General features: G+C 46.6%; 4 protein-coding genes; 2 read left to right on the top strand and 2 right to left on the bottom strand.

The window, feature by feature from the left end:
* Positions 1 to 2,702: 2,702 nt before the first annotated feature.
* GSTUM_00011063001 (uncharacterized protein) lies at positions 2,703 to 4,591 on the bottom strand. XM_002841686.2 has 8 exons: positions 4,535 to 4,591; positions 4,366 to 4,470; positions 4,075 to 4,162; positions 3,861 to 3,922; positions 3,506 to 3,583; positions 3,358 to 3,435; positions 3,207 to 3,222; positions 2,703 to 3,142 (listed from the first exon to the last, which is right to left on the bottom strand). The coding sequence occupies exons 2-8, from the start codon at positions 4,435 to 4,437 to the stop codon at positions 3,105 to 3,107; spliced, it is 432 nt and encodes a 143-aa protein (XP_002841732.1). The 5' UTR covers positions 4,438 to 4,470; positions 4,535 to 4,591; the 3' UTR covers positions 2,703 to 3,104.
* Positions 4,592 to 8,540: 3,949 nt separating this feature from the next.
* GSTUM_00011062001 (uncharacterized protein) lies at positions 8,541 to 10,338 on the top strand. XM_002841685.2 has 6 exons: positions 8,541 to 8,674; positions 8,736 to 8,997; positions 9,071 to 9,172; positions 9,244 to 9,539; positions 9,597 to 9,737; positions 9,801 to 10,338. Exons 2-6 carry the CDS (start codon positions 8,754 to 8,756, stop codon positions 10,302 to 10,304), a joined length of 1,287 nt encoding a protein of 428 aa, XP_002841731.1. The 5' UTR covers positions 8,541 to 8,674; positions 8,736 to 8,753; the 3' UTR covers positions 10,305 to 10,338.
* Positions 10,339 to 10,625: 287 nt separating this feature from the next.
* GSTUM_00011061001 (uncharacterized protein) lies at positions 10,626 to 14,990 on the bottom strand (the record flags this gene model as incomplete). XM_002841684.2 has 12 exons in its annotated part: positions 10,626 to 10,962; positions 11,025 to 11,153; positions 11,214 to 11,750; positions 11,823 to 11,981; positions 12,040 to 12,052; positions 12,096 to 12,119; positions 12,258 to 12,266; positions 13,967 to 14,253; positions 14,318 to 14,419; positions 14,476 to 14,582; positions 14,633 to 14,683; positions 14,744 to 14,990. 12 exons carry the CDS (start codon positions 14,988 to 14,990, stop codon positions 10,705 to 10,707), a joined length of 1,923 nt encoding a protein of 640 aa, XP_002841730.1. The 3' UTR covers positions 10,626 to 10,704.
* Positions 14,991 to 16,766: 1,776 nt separating this feature from the next.
* Positions 16,767 to 17,543, top strand: GSTUM_00011060001 (uncharacterized protein). XM_002841683.2 has 2 exons: positions 16,767 to 16,975; positions 17,028 to 17,543. Exons 1-2 carry the CDS (start codon positions 16,841 to 16,843, stop codon positions 17,310 to 17,312), a joined length of 420 nt encoding a protein of 139 aa, XP_002841729.1. The 5' UTR covers positions 16,767 to 16,840; the 3' UTR covers positions 17,313 to 17,543.
* Positions 17,544 to 18,300: the final 757 nt, after the last annotated feature.

Here is an 18,300-nt window from a genome sequence, read left to right as displayed (position 1 = left end):
TCTGATAAGGTTTTCTAACCGCTCAGTAGAAATTCCATTCCAAACCGTGTTTAGAGCATGTTCCAAAGTTGCCATATCACCAATTCTACCCCATGTCATGCCCAGCTCATTCTTCATATCTAGCCATAGTGCCTCAATCAAGTTCAAATCCAGAGATTGGGCTGGCCAACGGGTAGTTTCAACTTGGTTAAGATTCTGGTACTGAATGGCATATTTCTTGTGACCGGGCGCGCCATCCTCAACCACTGTCACCCACCCATATTCTTCACAACAACGATGCCAGAAGGGAACCAAGTGAGGATACATGATATTCCTCACATATAATGCAGAATCAACCTTAGCCTTACTTGGTATAAGAACTAACTTAGACCGCATTGTCCCACAAAAACTACCCCAAACCATCTTGCTCTCACGCCCAGATTCAAAAGTTTCATTAATGCTGTCAGCATGAAACTCCTCACATGCTTTGCATGTAACCCAAGGACGGTTCCCGAAGCCGGCGGTCGAAAAGGTCGATTCGTCTGTCCACAGCACACGGAGCCAATCCTCGTAGCTCCAATTCAATCGTTCATGACACCACACAACACAGAGAGGACGGCTTGCTGGTCGAATGGCAAATTTCCTGCGTGCAACGCATCGATGGTAGCCCATCGACTCCATCACACCTTTTACTGTGCGTGGACTACAGGCATAGCCCATCTCGAAACATATCTCATCCCAGCTAAGGTGCCGGGTTCTGGCGTCGCGTGTCACGAAGGCCTCCAACCGATGCTTTTCGACCTCGTTAAAGATTAGTGGACGGCCGGAACGGTGGGAATTCGAAGGTGTGCCATTTTCTTTGGCCCGCTTATAAATATATAGGTTTGTTAAATATATTTCACTATGGTAAGATTGGTATATACTGACCCGCTGGCATGTCCGACAATGAATACTCAGGTGCTGACCAATTCGGCTCCAATCCCATCCTGCAGTATCACGGAGTATAATAACTTAGATACGCTCATCACATGTAGTTTCGCGGTGCTGCACATCTGCTGGGTTCTGCTCGCGAGTTCCCTTTTGTTTCATACTTTTTTTTATATACTGTCTGTAGGGTTGGGGGGTTGGTGAAGGTGAATGTGACCTGCTAGTGGGTCTTTGTGCTGGGGTGGTAAAACGGGGAGTGCTATCCCGGAAGAGAAGACTTGTGTAACCGGACGCCAAATACCCTTACACCCGAGTACTGGTAGGCGCTTAAAAAAATCCACAGTTCCCCAGTTCCGAGTACTCGAGCAGCTGTCAATCGGTCTCACCACGATCGCATCTTCCTGTCAGAGCAGCGAAAAGACATGAAAGGAAAAAGAAAAGAAGGAAAAAAAAAGAAAAAAAACACTTTCTGTATCATATCCGAAAACCAACTAAGATAATAATAACAATAATGATACAAGTAATAAAAATTGGACATCACGAACTTTTCGCGCGAGCTACCGTACGAGTACTGTAACTTACAGTATGATACAAGGAACCAGAAAGAAAAGAAAAAAACCAGGGGGGAGGTGGTGCACGCACATCATTTCGCACGAACCGCTAAGATCCTGACGTTTTGCAAGGGAGAGCCTGTAGTGGCGTTTTAAAGGGAAAACTACCGGTTGTTCCTCCCTTCTCAATGTCATTGCAACCTCCCAACTCAACCTTTCGAGCGGCCCCCAAACCACGGGAACCGGGGGGGAGGGCTTCTGGGTGAAAAAATCCGAGACAGAATTCCTACGTCCTTGTATCGATTCTGTTGCTCACTTGGAGATCTTCCAGCCATCAGAATTGTACGTTCCTGCGTTTTGCCGATATCCTTACAGTGCAGTTATCCTCGCACCCGTTTCTCACGGGCTGCAGATGTACTTGTACGACTATGATGCTTGTGCTAGTACGGTACGATATACTTTACCCCATATAAACCCCCAACCCCAGTACGAGTACCGTACTAGTACAACAGCTCCAGGCCGCTGTAGTGGTTCGTCTCGTACAGGCCCCTTAAACTTAAACCTTCCCTTTGTGGTCGCCATGCTCGATATCCGCGCAGATAGAGGGATCAACCATAATGATAATAATGACGATGATAAGTAAAGCGCATATGCCAGCCATGTTATCAGTAAGGACCCAGCCATAAATATATATATATAGATATGTACACCGGTATACACCCCATGAGGCAGCGAGCGAGAAAACCCGTATACAGTGCCTGTGTGATGATACAATATCCATGAAACTGAGGAAGGCTTCTCGAAACAGTTTGCCCTCGGACTTGTTTTATAAAACTCGAGGACGCGTGGAAACATTTTGTGCATAAAATTCACAGGAAAATGGAGGAGTTTGTACAATACCCTGCAGTTTGACCCACTTTTGGTTCTGTCGAGAACCCCCCCTCCCCCAAGAGGTTTTTTTTTAATCAGCCTCAGAGCACCTTACCCGAGGGAAAGGTGCTTGAACACCGTGCTTGACAATTCATAAAGTTATTCGGATGTTCATGTTCATGTCACCAGGATGTCCCGATTTACGCCTAAATGCGCCAAGGTAGCCGGATACAAGTACTTTGTGAATTGCCAAGTGGATAAATCGTAATTGTAAACTCCTTTGGCTGTGGCTCTCATTGGCTGCTGGGTAATTAACATTGTCTTGCCAAGGCCGAGTCTTAAGGTCACTTCCCTTTTGGTATCATAGATCAAAAATTATAGAAAAAAGTGTGATTTAACGACGGGCCAAAATGTTCTAAGCTTTGGCGGAGCCAATCTTCAGAAGTGGGTAGCCTTATGGCCATGACGGGTGAAATCGCCGCTTCAATTTCTCCTTCCGATACTTGGACCCGTGGAATATTCAAAACACCATTCCCTTTTGAGAAACCCTGCCGCTCCCTTCCAGAAAGAAACACCTGCATGCTCCTCTCCTCCCCTTTCCTTTCTTTTCACCCCTTTCCTCCCTCCAATAACACCCGACCTTACGAAAGAAGTAAAAAACAAGAAAAAGAAAAAGAAAACAACACAGTAAAGAAAGTTTTCTGTCCAGAACTTTCAGAAATGCTCTCTTATCCATTTCGGGAATGTCCAACTTTTGGTGGGATCTCGTATCAGTGTCTACCAATCACAAGCATGACTGAGTGCCTTCGCTAACGCTTCTAGAGCCTTTCTATCCTCCCCATCGAAAGCTGAGGGGACTGTGGAGTCGATATCAATGACCGCCACAACCTGGACACTCCCTGTTAGCAAATCCTTTCCGAGATTCAAGGGTTGACAAGACGCATGCTAAACCAGACCCCACGTGGATCTACTGGATGTCACCTCGGACGATGTTACAATGGCTTTTGAGGGGGTTCTATCTTGCCTTTACCCCAACCTTGATGGGTACCACAATCTCACTCTTGGTTTCCCCGTCACAAGCAACGTGGCCTGGAAAGCTGTGAACATCCTGCGTTGAGGAAAGAATATTAAGCCCCAATCAGTATCACAACTGCGACAATGGACCTAATCTGGCAAACCTGAACCAGTAGCGTTTCACCGCTATCTGCAGCCTCCCCGCAAACTCCCCGACCAAATTCGATTGTCTGGCACGCAACCTAGAACCATGTACGATTGGCGTTAGCATCAAGAGATCTGGGATTCCTGGTAGACGACATTCAGAGAAACAATGCTATCCAACAACAATGACCAAAGTAAGAGAGGATGACGAGATAGGTCCGCCACAAATGAGCCATGGGAATGAGCCATGGGTTCACCGGGCATGAACCGTTTCGAAACGCGTTTTCCCCGGGGTAACCAGCTGATGGGTGCTTCCAACATTTTTTTTTATCATAATGAACAAGGAGAGTCCCAACCGGACATGAATCTACATACCTTTCCCATAAAGGGTCCCAGTATCAACTGTTTCGAAATTGTTGGATCGAGAACGTAGAAACCTTCGAGAATACCAGTTAGGCTTCCATCTAATTTCCCAATTTAGAAAAAAGAGAGAAATTGTTCGGCATAGGCGGTTCGGGTAGCCGGATAGTGCTCGGGGGGTGGGAGGAACACAACCACCGCCACCACACAGGCCCTTTTTCATGCTTACCTGCCCAATTGATATGATTGGAGGGTTCGGGCATTGACTTCAAAGCATGCCAGAGAAGTGATGCCGTGTTCGCAAGGTTGCTTTCGGCCTTGTTAGCAGTCACGCTATCACACCGGTAAAATCGCATGCCGAAAAGAAATTTCTTGCGGGAATGGATGGTATGAGCGAAGTTGGGGGGATTCAATTGGCAGAGATGCTTACCAGACCTGTCAAAGAAGTCAGATTACCGAGGCCATTTAGTTCACGTAAGCAGGAGGCTTTGTATGTGGTGTATATATATGAGTGTCGTACCCAGTTCCTTTGGCCCTCTAGAAGCGCTTCTGTCGATTCAATGACTTGTTTCCAGGCTTCCGTCTTCCTCATGCCCCCTGCGAAGTTCACAGCGTCAGCGTGAACCTGTACTCGGGTAATCAGTTTGGTCGTCCTTGTGATGGGTTAGGGACCGGTACAGGTACTGTACCATCTTGAATTGGCGTGCTGAAGCGTACTCGAGTAATGGATGATATTGTAGAGTTAGAATAAACAGATGTGAATGTGGGGTGGTCTTCTCTGGGTTGACAGGTTTGTGTTTTCCATAGCCCCTTCCCGCGTGATATAAGTCAAGTATGGCACAATACTGCAAGTACCGGTAATACTAGGGGGTTTCAAAGTTAAAAAGGTAGAAAAAAACTTAGCTTACTTTGTTGTTTCATGTACACTTGGCGCACCCAGAAGCAGTTAATTTACCATTACCGGTACTTTACCTTACCATACTTGTACAATACCGGTACCGGTACTATTTTTACTGGTATCATAGAGATGGAGGTCAGGAGGTCGGTAACAGCTATCTATACAGGTCTGTTTTACTGAACCTTACCAAGATCCAGGGAGAATACATGAAGTACGGATAAAGTTAAAAAATGTTGCTAAGATATTTCCAATGACTCTAGAAATAATTATCTTTATTCTGTGGTAGAAATTTCTTGATGGTGACTTCTTATTGATAAAACAGGCTTTGCACAATGCTTGTAGGTACCACCTCAACCCCAACACTTTTTCCTTTGATTACCTTGGTGCATTCAAATATGCTACCCCAAACATGAGGACATGATTGGCTAACATTATAATGACATTGTAATCTAATGAAACTTCTCGCTTTTACTCGTTACTGAGAAATCATCTTTTTAACTTTGAAGACTCCTACTGTAGATTCTTGGGAACGCAAGTCTTCTGAGAATGTGACAGACACCCTTTACAGAACAATACAATACTCGTAGTTGTTTTATGTTATGTGGAAACCTGAGTAGGTAAATTTCTCTCGCTATAATACCAGTACTTTACAGCATGGAGTTCAAATAATAATAGGACCATCAAAAATTTTATTGAAAAATTTCTCGGCTTGAAGCAAAGCGGCCCTCTTGTTATACTTTTGCCCAGGGTTTCCGAACTTTGCCTGAACAGCGAAGTCTATATCGTTACCACCACCACCAACAAATTAGCTTCCTAGTTATTGTCGCGATTCAGAATCAATGTTGGGTAAACTCACCATGAGGGGCACCCGGGTAGACATGAATATCGCTGCCAGAGGGGGCGCCCTGCATGATCCAGTTCTTGAACACATCGATTGAATCCTTGGGAAGTAATTCATCCTCGCTCCCCAGTGCTAAACAAATCGGCTTCTGGACGGCATAAAGTTCCTGAGGAAAAGAAAGTTTCACTGATGATGTTAAAGCCAATCAGCCAAGTTCTCAAGTAACCAGCACGCCATGCTAAGCGAGAGAAGTTTTTCCCCCTCTTTTTTTTTTTAAGAAAAAAACAAAACAAGAAACAACGGAAAGGTATCAGCTCACAAGGAGAGGCAGCATAAATTGCTTCGACAAAGAAGATCTGGCCAGAATCGGGCGCAGGATGGCTATTGCTCGCCAGCAACATCGCCTGTCTTGCTCCCCAGGAATAGCCTGCGGCGAAGATTCTGCTATCGGTACTCTTCGTATACAAGACTTGGAAAAAATTCTGAATAATGGCTGCAGATTTGGAATCTCTGTGGCGAAAGCGCCAGAGCTTCAATGCGATGGACGCCCTCCTAGAAAGAAAAAAGAAAGAAGCCGTTATGAATAGGACGAATTAAAGAAAGAAAAAAGAACCCATTTGGGAAATTGCTCTACGGTAACTTGTGCTGAAATTGTTCACTTACAATTTGAGATGCAAGGGCAGCGGAACAGATCCCTCTGTCGACATGCAATCGTTATACTTCAAGGGAAAAGAATCACCTGACTCGACCCGTTAGAAGTTGAAGTTATATCAGAAGGCAAAGTCAGGACGAACCATTCATAAAGTCAGGAAGAAAAACAGTAGCGCCAGTCCTGTCACCAATCTCATCGGCGATAAGGCGGGTATTGGTGAACCGCCAACCGAAAGCGTCGGGAATGATCACGATGATAGCCTTGTGGCTACCATTGTAGACATAAGTGTCAAGACCGTGAATGACAGTCTCAATCCCCCTGACGATCTGCGCCGATTTACCTATTATCACTAGCTGTTAGCAAGGCGGCTGCATTTTTTATCTCATCCAAAAGCGGTAGCCATACGATCGGGAACGGGTCCCGCAGGCGCAATTTGCTCAATGGAGTCTGGATCAGACATCGTATGGATTTTTGGTTGACGATAAAAAGAGGTTGATGATCTCGGCCGTGTTTATTATAGCAGAGTTGTCTCGTTTATGGAGGCGAGATGAGGAGGAAGGATGCCACGTGAGGATGCCAGATATGATAGGAAAAGCTCCCCCCCAGTGCAAGCCGTTTCGGGTATGGGGCTTTTCTCTCTCTATTCCCATCTATCATACTTTGTCTGCCCGGATCACGATATCCTTATTCGGGTTGCTCTTTATCGGGTTAGGGTGGTCTGGCTGGTTCGCACGCCAAACTTTCGGGTTGACCCTGATTGTGAGGGGTTGTATAATGAAACTCTATTTTTCCTTGCAGTGGCATATCTAGTTGGCGCTGGGACACAATAATAAAGTTGTAATACTAACATTAAAACTACAATTCTTGACATTCTATCATGGGTGACTAGACACGCTTCTTAGGCCTGAGTGGATTCACTGGGCTCATGTTCTCCGGGTACGGCAGGTCAGGAAGTGGATATCAATCATACAAGTGAGAGCGCACACAACGGGTCAGTGGTTTCCGGCTTTTGTGCACCTCCCACAGCGCTGCTTACCATGACCACCTGTTTCCCCAATCCCCCGGAGGCCAAAAAAAAAATCCAGTTTTGTGTGACTCGCCGACGTCTGTGTTGAGTGATGGCTGGTGATGTGCTTGGAGGTCACCTGATTCAATGGAGATTTGTTAGCCAGAGCGGGGAACAGAAAAAAAGCTCTTAAGAAGAACAATGATAAATTTTGTGCTAATGGAATTATCATCACCTTTTACTCCTTCTCTTTTCGCTGTGTCTCCCTTCGGCCCTGGCCTGACTGGTGAATTTTTTTGGGGGGGAGGGTTGAATCGGCAATTGCAGGCAGGTAGGGTAAATGTTAGGTGTCGAGTGATGCGCTGTGAAACACATAATTACGGGTATTTCTGTACGAGTACTGGGGCAATTGGGAGTGTAAACCAAATTTTCCCAACGTTAAATGCCATTATTCTGCTTATTCCTTCTGTATAAAGATCCTAAATCGTGTAGAGAACACATTTACAGAGTGGATTTCATTCCGGAGGAGTGGTTCTTTCTGTAACAGCTCTTAAAAGTTGAGGTAAAATTTGGGTGGAGCTGGGGTTGAAACAAGGGTCTTGCTGAGTAATAGACCAATATATTTCCTAAAACGGTAAGGTCAAATACTACATTAGGACTAGTGCGGAGCCTTTTGATGGCACTGAGGGTCGATTCTAAGGAGCCGGCACCGTACTGTACTCGAGTACTCGAGTACAATACTTGTAGAGTCGCTTAGACAGGGTGCGCTTGATGGATGTAGACCATTGTGTGCAGTACTTCTGCCGGATAATGGGGTGCGGAAGAATAGACTGAACAGAAGAACCAAACCCAATTGAGATGATAGGAACGATGTCTACCTTATTCTGCTGTCCGGAGGTGGCTTGTTCTTTCCCCCCTTGTAGCTATTCGAGTAAGAATAAGAAGGTTACGTCCGTGGTGTCCAAAAAGTACAGTGCGCCAGGCTGTTATAATATATATAATAAATAAACATGAAATTTTAATGGGTGGAAGACCCTGGGACAATCCAATGAGCCCACACCTTCTCCACACCTATACCCGTGGTTGATGGCCCTGCAACCACAAACATTATCTCAAGAAAGAAAACTTAACTATTAAGGGGGGAATGTGGGAGAATATTTCATGTTTTTTTTTTTGCAATAATGTTTGTGGTTGCGGAGCCTATCGAATTTGAAAATTGAATCTCTGGTGCACCCTTTGGACCGCTAAAACCATATCATACATGTTCTATGCGGTTAGCTTCATGAACACTGACCCTAGTCCATGCTCTGACTCAAGATACTTATCGATAAGACTCCCCTACCCCTCGCTCCCAATAGCAACAACAGCAGAAGAAGAAGAAAAAAACAATAGTGGGGAGAAAGATTAACGATATCATCAGATTCTAATGTCTGTAAGTACTCGTACAATTAAACATCCCGCCACAAAGTTGACATTCGTCCAACGCATCGCAGAACCCTTCAAGCGACGAAATGTCCCGTCTCTTCCTCCCGCCAATAAACCGCGCTATGCGAACACTCGATCCATCATTCTTTCAAAAGACCATCCCACTGACGGCAGCGCATGTTCTGGATGGGAGGAACATACCCAGGGTTACGAAGGAGTGTGCGAGGGATTTGTTGCGGGTCCCACGCCTGCGGAGTGTGATTACGCAGAAGGATGACGCGGGGATGGAGAGAAAGTTGCTGCTGCTGAGGCCTGAGGTTAAACACGATGGTAGGTGAGCTGGCTGTCCCCTTCACGGGTGCGAAGGTGCGAAGGAGGAGAAGCTCTGTCTGACTTGGTTTAGATTTGTCCACCGCCCAGCCGAAGACGAGGGAATTTGTGGAGGAGAGGATTATTAAGTTGGAGCCGTACACTCTGCACATGAAATATGAGAGCTGGAATTATGGTATATGGTACCTCGCACGGGAGTTTTTTGTGATTTTTGGGTTCACCGACTTTTCTAACACCCCTAAATAGAAGAAATAATGAACGCGATTCTCCCAGAAGACCTCGAAGAGATTCCCTGCGCTTTCACGCAGGCCGGGCACCTCGCGCACCTAAACCTTCGTGAACAATACCTCCCCTACAAACACCTGATAGCCACCGTTCTCCTGGACAAGAACCCGAATGTATCCACCGTGGTGAACAAGATTGAGGACGTGGGTACAGGCTCGGTATACAGAACTTTCCCCATGGAGCTCCTCGCTGGCCAGGATAATACGAACGTGGAGGTCCGGGAATCTGGCTGCGTGTTCAGGTTTGACTTTGCCAAGGTTTACTGGAACAGTAGGCTCGGGAATGAGCACGAGAGGATATTCAAGAAATTCAAGCCTGGGGAGGCGGTAGCGGATGTGATGGCCGGCGTGGGACCGTTCGCTATCCCGGCAGCGAAGCAGAGAGTCTTCGTCTATGCGAACGACTTGAATCCAGAGAGCTACAAGAGTCTAGTAGGCAATATTCACGTCAATAAGGTAATTCCCATTGACCAACCCTTCCCCCATTATCTAGAATATAAACTCAATGCTATGAAAAAGGTCTCCCAATTCCTAACTCCCCACAACCTCGACGGCGCAAACTTCATCCGCGAATCCATCCGCACCCTCCTCTCCCGCTCCCGGAACCCTTCAACAAGCAAGGTCTCCATTCCAACGCCCGGAAAGCGCGGCCAGAAGCGTCCTCCCCCTCCGACGGTGATCCCGGTACCGCCCACGTTTTCCCACTTCGTGATGAACCTCCCCGCTTCCGCTACCACGTTCCTGGGTGCTTTCCGCGGAGCGTATCGTGGTCTTGAGGATGTAGTCACGGGTCAGGAGATGTTACCGATAATCCACGTCTACACATTTCATAAGTCGTCGGTGACGGAGAATGCTGCGGGGGACATATGCGCGGATATAAGCAGACATCTGGGGCGCGAGATGGGGGAGGGTGATTTGGAGAATTTAGAGAACGTTAGGCTCGTGTCGCCTAACAAGACTTATTATTGTGTTTCTTTTAGGCTACCAGCTAATGTTGCGTTTGAAGACGCTCAAGTAGCTTAGAGGGTGGTCCCTTTTCCTCTCTCTTTCTCGTTTGACTGAGGTTCGGTTTGTTTGTGTATGGTCTGTATATCTTTACTTTGTAAAAGGATAGAAAGATACACTTGGGCTACGTTTACTGGTGGCTATAGGGGACGCATTCAATATGGGTATTGGGTCGCTTGAATGTGGCGGGAAGAGTGTGGCCAATATTTTGGTCTTGATTTTGTGACAGGTTACAGCTGTTCCTGGGGAAAGATTGGGGGTCGGGCGGAGTATACCCAGGATTACGTCTGCTCCTTTGTTCATTAGATAGACACAACCTTCCTCGATCAGAGTAACAAGTATTGGTTCAAGGTTTTTTTTTTTTGACCCCCCAAACTATGGAACACAAAAGAACAGAAAAGGAAAGAGAAAAGAACGGCTAAGCAGCAGCAATATCCTTCTTGAGAGTACCCAAGAATTGATGCTTCTCCTCCTTGGTCTGGTATTGACCGTGACCGAATTTGGATGACGTATCGATCCACTTAAGTTCTACCTTCTCGAGTGACCTTCTTGAAGTGTGGATGAACATTGACTTCCTCAAGGTCATTACCCGCTTCTTTACACCGGGAACAGAACCCTTCACCATAACAAAATCGTTTTTAATTTCACCGTAACGAGGGAATCCACCGAGAGGAGTCTGAAGCAATTGTGTTAATTTAATCTTGCCAGGAATCATGAAAAACGGTGACTGTGACATACGATAGTCTTCTTGGTAATATCGAACTCAGTTGATGCGTTACCCTCGTCAGTACCGGAGCCAATGCGGTAGATCTTGTGGTTGACAGAGGTGCGATGGTGGTAACCGTCTTGACCAGCACGAGCAACGGTCTATTGGTTACGGTTAGCTCATATCCCTTACCGCTGGTCTAATATTGTGAGGGTACGTACCCATTGTACGTGCGATGGATGCCAGGCACCAATACAAGCAACCTTTCTCAAACCCTTGTGGGTCTTTCTTGGTAGCTTCTTAGTCCCCCATCTGGAAGTGACACCATTAAAACCGTGACCCTTGGTGACAGCAATAACATCGATCATCTCGTCCTGCTCGAAGATTGAGCTGATGGTAACCTCCTTCTCGAAGTGGCTGAAGGCAAAGTCGACCTTGTCGGTAATCGAGCCGCCATTGACTTGAATCTCCATCAAGTGGGTCTTCTTCTGTTTTAGGGGGGTCTTGCGGATCTGAGAGTGAGCAAGAACACGAACAACAGTGCAGTACTTCTTGATGCGCCCCAACTCGTGAGAAATGGCCTTTCCTTCACCGGCGTGTCTCTTGGCATACTTGGTGAAAGCCTTCTTCTTGGACTTGTACCAGTTCTTGTAGAAGCGACGCTTGAGATCGTCACTGAGATGCTCAGCCCAAACGGTAGTAAGAGATCGGAGACCGCGGGGGGTCTCAACGTATCCAACAACACCAACAATGACCATCTACGACCATTTCCGTTAGGGTTGATCTTTGCCTTCTCCCAATGATAGTGCGCCATGGAAAAAAAAACATACCGGTGGTGTCTCGATAACAGTGACAGCTTCGACGACCTCCTTTTTGTGCATCTTCGCGCCTGGCCTGTCCAAGTCACGAACTATAGTGGTCATGCCGGCCTTGTACCCGAGAGCGGCGGTAAGGTGAACGGGCTTCTTGGTGTCATCTTTGGGGAAGGACTGTATTCGAGGAACTCTGTCAAAATGTCCTACTAAGAAACCCAGGTCATATTCTCACCTTAACCTTTCCTCTATGTCTAGAAGCTCGCTTCCTGGGAAGGAAAGCGAGGGAACCGTGTCTGGGCGCTTCCTAAACTACTTTCAGCACCGTTCCCCCCCATTAAAATATTTCATATTCAAAGTTTTTGATAGACATACAAATTTTCTCTAGGGTATAGTTAGCAGCAATTCGGGACCAACAAATTCAATCGCAGATGGAGCGAAATAATTGCTTACATGAGACATCTCGACTTATCCTGGTGAAAATGGTGTAGCTGGTGGTGGGTTGTCGGTTGTTTGGCGTTGAATATCTAGAGTTCGAAAATTGGGGGAAGGGAGGGTTGTTGTGTGGGTGCGTGGGAACTATCAGCCACAGGCTTTGCAAAGGCAAGCAGTCACGATTCACCGCCACAACTAACTCCAACCACACCAAACCCTAAACGTATTGATAAAGTTAACCTGAAAGTACGGGTATCATCTCGCTCTTAGCAATTTTTTTCCGCGACTGGCGTAAACACAGGGCCTATTTGGATGTCTAGAGATTGAAATTGAAACGGAGATTTTATTTTAGTGACCTTTAGAAAAAATATTGGTGGACAGTTTGGCGAAAAGAAGGCTTAAAGCTGGATGTGTTGCATGCAACTTGAATTCGGGCGAATGCTGTGGAGTTGCACTAGTAGCTCGCTTCGGGATTGTCGAGCGCCGTGCCCCAACTATGCGGAAGATACTCAGTACGATACCGGTATTCATAGAAAATTGGCAGAGGCTTTGAACCCATGGTTGAAAAATGCTTATGCAAGTATCATATTTCGAGTTGAAGTATCTTGATGTGCGTCTAACGCCTTTTCAGCGTACAAATCATACTCGAGTGCCCTAAAGATGCTTTTAAAACTCCGGAGCTGAATTTCTCTTGCCGTTATTACAAGTATGATATCTTTGCACATTTGAGGTCCCACACACTAAACTCGGACTCGAATGCTCTGGTGCGGCATCGCACTCCGTGCCGGAAACTTGTACTGTACGAGTACTCGAGCAGTATGATAGCACGATATCACAATGCGCACGATTCATTATCGCGCAGGTGTGTCAAATCACAGGCCGGGGCTGCCTCTTGATCGTCTCTATCTGAGAATTGGAGAAAGTCTAATCATTCCCAACACTTGAATTCGTCGTCCGGGAGCACCAATTAAGGTTTCGCTGGCCTAGAATCAGTTGTGTCGGACGCTTACTGGTAAACTCCTTTGTGATCGGGATCACAGGGGATCAGAGGATGCAATGTTTGTGGGTAAGCTCCACCTTGCTTTGGAGTAGCACGTCTTGTTGACACTGCATTGAAATACCGTAATCGATTTTCAGTACTGAGCTCGGAACAGAGGTTTCCGGAGTGTTGATCCAACAAATATTCCCCCACTGCGGCTACCATCACCATGTAAATGGCGGAAAATTTAATGAGCTCTCCAATGACTCGGACCTCCCAATACCTCCCGCAAATCCACCAATAAAACCTGCTTGGACTTATTGTAAGAGCCTACGGCAGCCCCTAGTTCAATAGGAAGCAGTGCAAACAAGTCCATTAAGTATGGACGCCTGCATAAAGGGGGGTTATTTCGAATGAACACTGTATCCTAACACTGCAACTTCAGCTCCCGGCATCTTATTGTAGGCGACCAGACAGGCCAATGTGACTTCACTTCTGGTATAAACTGTCGACTCAAATTTCACCGTCGAGGTTTGGAGGATCGGTGGTGACCAGGCATGCCCTAAACATTTGATGGTAACTAAAGCCCGAACATGCGGTAGGTAGGAGGGGGTCTGTTTACAGTTGGTCTACCGATAGTATCGCCCTTGCAGACGTGCAAATTATCTACTTGGTTTCTCAAGATATTGTACGACTTTCATTGTTTTTATAGCTATCATTGGGTTGGTAGAAGGAAAGTGTCGTTTACATCCCGAAAGGCTGACTTTCTTTCAAGTCCGCGACAAGCCCTTCTACGTTACTCATGAATTCGCCCAGCATCCTTTGCTTTTCCTCTGTAGTTTTTTCTGCCCGAGCTTCCTTTCTCGAAGATGATCTCTCACTCTGTCCTCGTGGAAGAGGTGCGGAAGGTGAGGGAACTTCGGGCATAAGATAGAAGTAGAGAAATTCTAGAATCTTGAGTTTAACTTCTCGAGGAGTGTCGCGGCGTTTGAAGAGTGATGTGACAGTAGCGAGGCCATCTAGTGATTCGAAAGTCTGGTTTCTGGGAGATTAGACCCGTTGGAAGCCAGTTTAATGGATTATGAGGGAATTATATTACTCTTGTATTGGTGGGGTTGTCAAGGAGACCGCAAACCAGTGTTAGCAGAGTAGCGCATTGGACGGCATCATTACTTTCAGCATCTAGAAGATCTAAAAGCACCTGCAAAGAACCGTTAGAGCCGGATAGCATAGAATTGGCATAATGATAGTACTAACATTCATGTGGATTTCTCGAGCAAAAAGTTTGCGAGACTGAGGATGAAGCAAAAGCATTCCTTGGATCAAGTCTAATGTAGAAAGGATCAAAAGGTTGTTCTGGCCGTCTAGATTTGTGTTAGCATACCGGTGCCAAATAAGTTTCTGGAAATCATACTATTCGTTCTTCCTAGGAGGCGCTCCAAACATGATATTAATCGAATGGTTACTAGATTCACCAAAATAATTAGCGTTATCCTCGGCTTAACAACACGCGAAGTCAACCTACCGTTCAATTCGAAGCCGCTCTGTAGTCGCAAGAACTCTTTGAAAGCGGCATCCTTTGGCCTGCTGGTCACACCCACAACAGAGGAATTAGCAGCGCCAGCTGTTCTAGCACCACCCTTTGATGGAGTTGGAGGGACCTGAAGACACATTTTTGCAAGAAATCCTTCAAGGCATCGTAGGCCTTTCCGAATGTGAATCGGATCATAGGAGGAGAGCAAGTCGAACGAGGTGGAAAGTAGATCTTCCATGATTTGGTGATGACCCCCCGAGTTGCTAGAAACCACTGTACAAATTAATTTAGGGATTGTTTGAATGGGGAGTTGGAGGGAGTTTGTGGAGGGGCGGCTGTAGGAAGAGGGAGCTCTCTCTTGCTGAAAGTACAGAGCCGAGACGTCAACAAACGCCAAGACCTACTGAGGATCATGAGGGTTTCCCTGGCAACAGCACTGCGCATCAAAACTACCTGTACAATCATGCTCTGCCTTTGCCGATATAGATTGATTAGATAACAGTTCCATCAAAGCTTGTCTCGACCACATCAATATGAGTTTCGCGGTGCTCAACTTGGCTGAAGTGGAAAAGAGAACTCGTATCAACACCAGTATCGGAATCGGAGCTTCGCCACGCTTAGCAGAATAATGAAGATTTACGTTAAAGTCGTTGCTGGGATGCTGCTCGTACTCGTTAAGGGGGGTCTTGGCCTGATTCGTGGGCGTTTGCCCTTCCCTGCTCTTATTTCGGGATAGGAAGCAATTATACTAGTCCCCATTTACGCACTTCATGTGGATAGAAATTTGAACGTATCATATGCAAGATCGAGAGAGGCAGATTTTCCATCGTGTATCACCAGCCTGTTTTATCTTCTAGGCCTGTTTAATTTTCTCTTTTTACACTTACTCAGTACCTGGCACTGACAAATCCAGGTGTAACTATTTAGCAAAGTTCCAAGAACGATATCCGGGACACAAATTTTCCCCATCCTCTCTCAAGAGAGCCCGCCTCACTCCGTTACAGATCCACCATAGATTGGGCTCCTAACCTTGACACGGTGGAAGCTGTTGCATTTTGAGTTAGAGAGAGGAACAAGTTGTTACGCTGGGCTGCATTATTATTCTCATGGAAGAAGTCACCGCGATCCTAAACTACCTCTCAATGGCCGACTCTATCCCTGGTTAGCTGGCCTGCCAACACAGCCCTCACTTGTCGCTCTCCGCATGCCGTTGGGCAGTTGGTTGCAGTTTTCCGATACCGCCTAGCGTGGGAACAAGATTGTATGATCGGGAGGCCTGACAGGCCCTGAAAGGTGGAACATTCAAGGCAGAAGGAGATGCCTTGATAGGAGTGGAGAAGCCTCGCCATTTCTCGTCCTCATATTTATCACTTATCGTACGGAGGTGCATTTTAAGGAAGGTTTCTTACCAATTGACCGGAGAGTGTCATGCGAGTGATACTGAATGACGCGGGTTCTGTATGAGGGCCCTGAGCAGAGCTCTGAGAAGGGTTAGTGGAAGGTATGCCCGGGAGGACAGCTCGTCAACATGCATACTTGTTAGTGGTCTGATCCCCGTATTGTGGATTGTCGAAGGATGATCGTGAGCATCTTACAAGGTAATCTTCAAGGGTGTAAAAGGTTGATAAACTTGTAATCACCCCTGTCAAAGAAAGAGAAATCGACTTTTGTATAGAGCATCTATTTAGAGATGAGAACGGAGTCAAACTCGACATGCGTTGTGAGGGATGGACCCTCGACTGGCGGTCCGGGGGTGGGGGACATGACGCGCGCAGCGCGCAGCTGATTCGTCCTCGGCTTGTTCCTCCAATAGCGAAGGCGGATCACAAAGTTAGCTCCGAGAATTTAAGTGCGTGGGACTAGGGTCTATAAGCCGACAAGATTATCTAAACTTGGCTGCGCACGAAATATTCAGGAGCTGTCTCTAGCTATCTAAATTACACTGGTCTAAAAGTGACGTTATAAAGGTTATAGAATGTCCCCAAGCTGCTCTTTGTAGTCTCGAAAGCCCTCGGTATCACCAAAGCAGCAGCTTGAGCGATATCTCTTCTTTACAGAGAACTTTCCCTCACCGAGCCAGTCATTCGAATGGAGCTTCATAGCAACGATACCGAGCAGCAATTTCTTTCCAATTCAGAAGTTATTCGATCCTCCCCCACTGAGCAGAGTTTCCAGATCGAATTGGGTGAACTATTTGGTACTTCTAATGGAAACTCTGGTGAAGTGAGATTACTGTGCTTTGATCTCTTGAACCCCCGTTTCTAATAACAGATAGACTATATCGGACCAGTCAGAAATTAAAACGCAAACATCCGTCAGCAGCAAACCTGGGAGCGGAAATGACACCGGTGGGCCTCCTGGAGACGCTGGCCCCAGCTCCCCGGACCGAGAACAGCTAGTATCGGGTACACCTAAACCCAAGGATCGCATTTGGGCTTGTTGCGGTGGGGACCAGACTTGTTGTCCCTCAAACGGTGTCTGGCTTGTGGATAACACCCCTGCCTGTATGGATTGCGAGCATAGGGCGTGTTCCAGGTGTGAAAAGAGGGTCATGGAGTAAAGGTGAGGCGGCGAGACAGGCAGGGGTTCTGGGCCTGAGAGTTTTTCCTTTTTGTTGTGTTGCCCTTTTTTGTTCGCGCTCTACGCTTTTGAGTTTATTATATTCTATCACAGTGCTTGTGTTTTTGTTGAGTTATAACTTAAGAGCGGGCCTCTTCTAGTTTCGTGTAGGCTGTTTTTTTCAAGCTTTCTACGTCTACTACAATCAAATCATTATGTCGAGTTCCAGGTGCTTTGTTTGCTATGAGAGATCGTGTTTGCTCGTTCGTGCGGTCAATGTGCATGCCGATAAACTTGGTCGTGTGGTTTGGTTTGAGCAGTTAGGTATGCAGGATCTGTCCCTGAGCTCCTGGGGTGGGGTTAGAAATTGTCTGTGAATGCTCTCTCTGATTCTGCGCGTGGGTGCAAGTGTGCCTACTTGATGAGTCTCGCCCCCCAAAGTTAGAAAGCATACTTGAGATCACCCAATGCGCGCCAAACTCTCCCTATACGCTAGATACTAGGCGATGGGCCCCAACCTTGGTATGTCCATGATATGAGCGACGAGGATAGGGAGATCGAGATAGCTCAATATCCCCATTTAGTTCTGATTTTGGGGCAAGTTTTGGGACCGTAGATTGTGGTAAACCGTAGTTATCGCATCCCACCCCTGTTTCTATGATAGAGTTGGCCGAGAGAAGTGTTTTTCTGTTTCAACCGTGCTTTGGTGCCTGATTTCTGGGTGGTCTCACTTGTCTGTGGGTTGGGAAAATGCGATTTAGGCGCTGAGGGGTTGAAAGCACAGCGTAGAATAGTGCGCACAGTAGTATGGAGTGTAGTGTGCACTGCCTAGAAGAAACGGCAACGGGCTTGTGTCCTCACTAGAACTGGTTCTGTACATATACTGCGCGTGAGGACGCATGGCTGCCTTGAGATCGTCAAAGCAGTATGATACGTGCTGATAACATGCGTCAGAGCGCTATTTGTGGTGGTAGCGGTGTTGAAGAAAA

Source organism: Tuber melanosporum (genome assembly GCF_000151645.1).
Source record: "Tuber melanosporum whole genome shotgun sequence assembly, scaffold_8, strain Mel28".
In the NCBI taxonomy this organism is placed as follows: Eukaryota; Fungi; Ascomycota; class Pezizomycetes; order Pezizales; family Tuberaceae; genus Tuber; species Tuber melanosporum.
Note: the sequence above shows the minus strand (reverse complement) of the source record. Positions and strands in the feature narration are given on the sequence as shown.

Bases quoted from the DNA above. Each gene is read 5' to 3' on its own strand.
- GSTUM_00011063001 (XM_002841686.2), bottom strand. From the start codon at position 4,437: ATGAGGAAGACGGAAGCCTGGAAACAAGTCATTGAATCGACAGAAGCG. The intron at 3,584-3,860 runs GTATGTAGATTC...ACATGGTTCTAG, and splicing joins TGGGACCCTTTATGGGAAAG to GTTGCGTGCCAGACAATCGA. The intron at 3,436-3,505 runs GTTTGCCAGATT...TCCTCAACGCAG, and splicing joins GTGAAACGCTACTGGTTCAG to GATGTTCACAGCTTTCCAGG.
- GSTUM_00011062001 (XM_002841685.2), top strand. From the start codon at position 8,754: ATGTCCCGTCTCTTCCTCCCGCCAATAAACCGCGCTATGCGAACACTC. The intron at 9,173-9,243 runs GTATATGGTACC...ACCCCTAAATAG, and splicing joins ATATGAGAGCTGGAATTATG to AAGAAATAATGAACGCGATT. The intron at 9,540-9,596 runs GTTTACTGGAAC...AAGAAATTCAAG, and splicing joins TCAGGTTTGACTTTGCCAAG to CCTGGGGAGGCGGTAGCGGA.
- GSTUM_00011060001 (XM_002841683.2), top strand. From the start codon at position 16,841: ATGGAGCTTCATAGCAACGATACCGAGCAGCAATTTCTTTCCAATTCA. The intron at 16,976-17,027 runs GTGAGATTACTG...AATAACAGATAG, and splicing joins CTAATGGAAACTCTGGTGAA to ACTATATCGGACCAGTCAGA.